This window comes from Mycetomoellerius zeteki, unplaced genomic scaffold, assembly GCF_001594055.1.
Source record: "Mycetomoellerius zeteki isolate Tzet28-1 unplaced genomic scaffold, Tzet1.0 scaffold98, whole genome shotgun sequence".
Lineage (NCBI taxonomy): Eukaryota > Metazoa > Arthropoda > Insecta > Hymenoptera > Formicidae > Mycetomoellerius > Mycetomoellerius zeteki.
In genome coordinates, this window is record NW_017258021.1 from 1,479,715 (window position 1) to 1,485,867 (window position 6,153).

The 6,153-nt window shown below is 38.4% G+C and overlaps 1 protein-coding gene across 6 annotated transcripts; it reads left to right on the plus strand.

Moving 5' to 3' along the window:
* The first annotated feature begins 18 nt into the window (after positions 1–18).
* Positions 19–4,953, plus strand: LOC108731018 (zinc finger protein 2). Of its 6 annotated transcripts, XM_018461068.1 has the most exons (10): positions 19–242; positions 534–621; positions 829–939; positions 1,024–1,239; positions 1,327–1,672; positions 2,159–2,251; positions 2,514–2,600; positions 3,722–3,880; positions 4,007–4,310; positions 4,387–4,953. In XM_018461068.1, exons 2-10 carry the CDS (start codon positions 553–555, stop codon positions 4,685–4,687), a joined length of 1,686 nt encoding a protein of 561 aa, XP_018316570.1. In that variant the 5' UTR covers positions 19–242; positions 534–552; the 3' UTR covers positions 4,688–4,953. The 6 variants fall into 6 exon arrangements, with proteins under 6 accessions (XP_018316570.1, XP_018316567.1, XP_018316568.1 ...); XM_018461065.1 differs by having other exon boundaries at positions 1,024–1,672; XM_018461066.1 differs by having other exon boundaries at positions 1,027–1,672.
* Positions 4,954–6,153: the final 1,200 nt, after the last annotated feature.

The following is a 6,153-nucleotide window of genomic DNA, read 5'->3' on the forward strand; positions in this document are numbered from 1 at the left end:
GTGGAAAGAGCGGCGCTCCCCCCTCTCCTCTCCGACCGTACTTCTCCCTCGTAGATGCTGAACGTGAGCCGTATCGTGTTCTTACGACGACGTGCACGCCCGCGCATACCCGCGACGTCGTCTTCGTGGTGCCTGCCGCACGGCAGCTTGCGCCGCACCGCCGCCGTCATGGCAACTAGAGGATCATCGGTTACCGCTCGGCAGTCGGACTATTAACCCCGCGGCCCGTCGGAATATTACACGTGAGTATGTTTATTACGCGACCACGTTTGCCTGTTCTTTCGTCTTTCTCTTGCCACGCGCGCCAAACGGCCTAAACGAGGCCTGGCATCGTGCTTTTTTTCCCTCCGCTGCGTCCGTCGCGCCTGTATTCGAACGCGTCCCTCTTCACCCTTGCCGTGCTTCCGGCTGGGGTGTCGTTACTCTCCCCGTTGCCATCGTTCATCGGGGACCTCCTGCCGGTTGCTTCTCGCATACCTCGCACGTTCTCGCTTGAACCGATAGTTTATAACGACCGCCTATTGATTGTGCAGGGTCAAAGGCAATACATCAATGGCCCTAGAATCAAATGGCAACAACGTGGTGTGGTTGAACACAACCCGTCCTGATCAAATACAGCAGGTATGCGTCGCGCGTGAGGCAAGCGAGGAAGTGTACGTTTGCGAACACACAATGATCGACTGCTGATCATGTCTCATTTTCAAGTATTCAGTATCTAACTTGTGACTCTCGTGTTTAAGAGAATAAGATACCTATAGGTAGTAATAATTTTTCATACAATTGATACATCTTCTATCGGAGCGCCTGACGCACCTTTCTGATCAACAGAGTCAACCAATCGAGCAGCCATTGAAGTGTTCCATGTTTACTCAAACGGAGCAAACTAATAGTTTTACCCAGACAGAACAGAGCAATTCGAGTTACGGAGACCAGAGACAGGTACATTCATTATCTTGTGATAAATGAAAAAGAAAAAACTCAAGTTCCTCCTCTCTAATCATATTAAATGATTTGTTTTTACAGCAGCAAACAGCAATGTTTGACCCACAGCAGATTCAGCAGCAACAAGCTGCTGCGCAGGGTCAGCAGTCGCAGCAGCAGCAGCAGACTCAGCAGATGTATGTCACATCGGACAAGAAGGAGGACAAGTCTCAGCAGCAGCAACAGACTACTACTACCGAGTTTCCTCCCTCCTTCTATTACAACGTCAACATGTTGCAGAAGGTTCAGACAAATGCGGTGAGCACAATCAGTGCAATCACCGATGACAAGGGTTGTTACCGTTTCGATGTTCAACCTGTTGGTTATAATACATTGCTAAACCAGATGAGTATTGCCGCTGCGACCGCAAATGCAACGTTCAAGTGTGAGATTTGTGGCCTGGTCTTCGGTCATATGAGCTTGCTGCAGCATCATAAGCGAATTCATACCTCGACGCCCAGCAATTTGCAGCAGCAGCCACAGCAGATTGTGGTACAAACGCCGACAACAGTGACTGTCGCCACCACACCAGAAAGACCATATACTTGTGACGTTTGTGGAGCGTGTTTTGCATTACCGGGAGAATTAAAAAGTCACAAAACAAATATGCATCAGAAACCAAAGGTGCAAATTTGTGAAGATTGTGGCAGTGAGGACCCATGCGAACATCATCCAACTAAAGTTAAAAAGAGTATGTCCACATCAATTAATTTCAGCTATAGTGTCAATTTCATGGTGATATTGTTTTCGGTAGTAATGCAAAAAAGTGCAATTATCTTATAGCATTAAAAATTTTTTTAATTTTCATTTGAATTCACATTGGAAACTATATAGATTCTCATATAAAATATTATGTACTGTAATTCTTATACAATGTAGAAATCATGATCGCTGTTTTTATCCAGGGTAAAAAATTATGTTTTAAACATGTTTTTTTATGATATTGTTTAAAGCATGTATGAAACATTAAAAACATGCCTTAAAAAATATTTTTTGCCAACTCTGTTTTTATCAATAAAATCGCTATTTTTAATACCATTAAAATCAATTATTAAGTTCAGATTGATGTTAGGTAAGATTATTCGCGGATTTTTAGCTGTAACACAAATTATCCCACTGTGATACCGCCATAAGATATATGAAATTTGTTTAACGAAATATGCATTTGTTTGTGTAGCTATCAAACCTGGTCATCATCCTGTGAAACGAAGGGGTGTTACTAGTGTCACCAAATGTCACAAGTGCAATGGCACCGGGATTATTTTTATAGGTAAGCATCATTTGTTAGTTTTCGACCGCTAATTGGATGTCACTTAATACCCTTGATAAGCCGAAGAAAGATGTTGCTGATAAAACGTTTTGAAAGCGTCCAAAGTTTATGTTTCAAATTTTATGTTAATATAAACGTTCTCACAAGGGAGATTGCGTATTATATCCCAATATCAGCGACATTTTATTCAAATATTTCGTCATCCTTTTCCCTTCATACTTTTCATTGCTATCATGATCGTACATCGGGTGATATATGGTAGGTAAACACGACGAAAAACTAGATTCCGGAATCAGTTCCCTCGCAAAGTGTGGCGGCTGCAAGGCTACAGGCCGCATCGTCATAGGAAGTAAGTCGGATATAATTATCGTCAATACAGAGTATGGGATCTGTTTTGCGATTAGTATGTCTGAGTAATATTGTGTCTGTCTTGGATGGTGACAGTTCAAATTTATTTTTCGTGATCACTTCGGTATTTACAGTTTTTATTGATGTTTGAGTCAACAGTGCGCCAACACATAATTTCTATAGAATATTGAATTTTATTATAAAGAAATATATTGAATTATAACTTCTTTGATTATTACTTAGTTTCATGAACTCTGAAAAAAACTCAATATTTCAAATTCAATTTATAACAATTAATAAGCTTCTAAAACATTTGTTAAAAATACTCGACGAAATTTGGAGTAGTTTAATAAATACATCGAATGTTTATCAATAAATTTAAATTGATATCTTTAAACGTTGGATTTTTGATATTGTTTTTATTTAACGTCACTTTATTTTTGCTTGCATGTGTTCTTGTAGATGGAATACACATTTCTGTTATTTTTCTTATTTTGTTCGTTTTGTTACTTAATATTCTTTCTATCTCAATTCTTACAAAGTGATTGTGATTATTTTATTTTGCTGTTATTTTCTTTTTCTTGTTAGTAGAACTGTCGACATCTAAATTTAAGAACAATGGCACAGAATAAAAATCTCCCCTAAGGGACAGTTTTATAAATTATAAAATCGCCAAATTTTTTAATGTTTTCTATACATAAGATGAACTTATTAAATTTCCGTTCGGCTGTTTATCATTCTTTCAATTTATTTCGCGATATAGCTCATTGGAGATGATTTCATCATTTTTCATAGAGTAAATTGCGTAATAATCAAAATCGCAAAGTTTCATATTGTTTGTGGCGTTCAGATTTTCTTAGTGCACTAACTTTTATAACAACCTGCATGATCAGATTGTTTCATATAATAATCTTTACATTTAATCATTCATTTTGTAATTTCATATTCCATGTCCATTCATATTCCATTTCTTGAATATAAGAACAAAAATTTAAACATTAGTATCACGAACTCATATCGCATAGATTCATAGATTCCTCGCGGAACAACTTCGAGCTTATCACTTTTGTAGAACTGGCCCTTTGAGGAAAACTAAAGCTTTGTTTACGCTTTCAATTTCAGGTGGCAAGCAAAACAGTCAAAATCAAGCGGAAAAACCATTTCATTGTAACGTTTGTGATGGTACATTTTCTCGATATTCTTCACTCTGGTCTCATAAAAGACTTCATTCGGGAGACAAACCATTCAAATGTGAAGTCTGCGGCTTAGCCTTTGCTAAGGGTAAGTAAAGAATTAAATTAATTAATTAAACATAAGATAATGATGTATGATCTTTTCTACATATACTAACTAAAGATTATATAAGCTTATTTTTTAGTACAAATTTTGATTTCTTTCTCTTTATAGCTGCTTATTTAAAGAATCATGGAAGAGTTCATACCGGTGAAAAACCGTTCAAATGCAACGTTTGCGGCATGCAGTTTTCGCAAAGCCCGCACTTAAAGAATCACGAACGAATTCATTCCGGCGAGCGACCCTATCAATGCGAGGTTTGCGAAAAGACGTTTGCCAGACATTCAACGCTCTGGAATCATAGAAGAATTCACACCGGTGAAAAGCCATATAGGTGTAATATCTGCGGTTCCGCCTTCAATCAAGCTACGCATCTCAAGAACCATGCAAAAGTCCATACCGGTGAAAAACCGCATAGGTAACTTTAACACCTAAAGATCTGGTTGTCGAAGTGCGTGTTTGTTCCGCGTACATGAAATCTCTTGTGTTTTTAGGTGCGATATATGCGAGATTGGCTTTTCCGATCGTTTTGCGCTGAAGCGTCACCGTGCGATCCACGAGAAATACGGCCAGACGGCACGAAACCAAAATGCGAATAACGCAGCAAACGCACAACAGGCCAATGCGAGTAATCAGCAGCAGCAGTCGCAGCAGCAGCAACAGCCGCAGCAGGCGCAGCAAGGCCAGGTTGTGGTCGTGAATGCGACTACTCCTGTTACTGTCAGCCAAGGGCAAGGCCAAGTTATACTCGACGAGGTCTACAAGTGTCAGGTGGCCTTCCCAGAGCCTAAATGATTCAGCTAGAGAATACCTTTCAGGAGTTGGTAAAGAGGTTAACTTTTTTAACCTTTTTTTTTTAATATTAATCTCGAGAACGGCAAAATCCATGGATATATGATATAAAAAATAATGGATTTTACTCTGAAAGAGTAAAGTGAATCCTGCACGAGTGACTGTGAACAGCGCATCTCTTTTTTTGTGTATGTGCGGCCACTCGAATTTCGTGGAAGAATATTTGGTGACTCGATAGATTCGATTTAGATATGGATAAAGATTCAAGGGAAAAAACGAAAAAAAAAATATGGACGGAGAGACTGCATGAAGTTTGTGCGAGTGACAAATTTCGTGGAATGTATCCTCGGAAATTTAATTCGTAATATACAATTGGACGATTTTCAACCGCCAACATCAACGAAGTCTTTTTGTGAAGTAATAGAGAAATATGTCTACCTTTATATTTTGCCATTCGGAAAGGTGGAAAAAACAATTAAACCGTATCGCGGCATACATTTCGTATATATTAGTTTTCTAAAATAAAACGGAAAATGTAATTGTAATCGTATCATTCTTTCATACATGTATAATAATCGTTAATTTGTCCACGAGAACAAAATTGCTATACGTCTTGCCAGTATTTCATGATTTCATGAATGGCATTGTGCAATAGTTCCGACAAATTTTGCGATTAACCCGACAAAGTGTACTTTCGAATGATTGTAACAACGGAGGATTGCGACGGCGTGTGTTTCGGTAATGAAAAGCGCAAGTATAAGGTATCGAATATTTTTCTCCCTTTTTTTAGCAAATTTAAATTGTATGATGAAAAATGCCCAAACCTCGGCCCTCCGATTTTTCTCGACATCATCATGAGGATGGATTGTGTGTTTTTCGATGTTTAAAATAGATTAATAAGATCAATAAGGTTTAAAATATCTATTTAATTTCGACCGTATAAATTATTTATCTGACAAATGACATTCGCGCTAGTGAGCACGTAGTTAACAAGAATTCTGTACTGTCTCGGGAAATTTTGTACTTGCGGATAGCGTGGAACGGAACGACATCGCGATTTGTGCGAGCTCTCTTCCGTCCAGTCATTCGAGATCAGAAAGCATTGCATCACTGACGATGACGACAACGATCATGATGAAAAACTGCGAAGTAGTGCGGCATACCTATGTAACTCGTTGGGGCTGCAATAATAATAGTAAATATTGACGGGCAAACTAAACCGTTTTATAATTTTAAGAGGCCGCGAACGATATGAATATATTATAACTGATGAATAGTTGCTAGTTTGTAACAAGTAGCAAAGCTAGATTATATACATATAAATATATATATATACATTAATTTTTATATCCCCACTTGTTAAAGCGATCCCGCACTGTCGCTACTTTTAAGTATCAATGATCACCAAACGAATAGATTATATTGATAGCTTCACACATTCATGATTGGTGACTTGTGTGCTATACCAC

Excerpts from the sequence above, each read along its gene's own strand:
- LOC108731018 (XM_018461065.1), top strand. The coding sequence starts at position 553 with ATGGCCCTAGAATCAAATGGCAACAACGTGGTGTGGTTGAACACAACC. Across the intron at positions 622-828 it reads GTCCTGATCAAATACAGCAG|AGTCAACCAATCGAGCAGCC; the intron begins GTATGCGTCGCG and ends TCTGATCAACAG. Across the intron at positions 2,601-3,721 it reads AGGCCGCATCGTCATAGGAA|GTGGCAAGCAAAACAGTCAA; the intron begins GTAAGTCGGATA and ends TTTCAATTTCAG.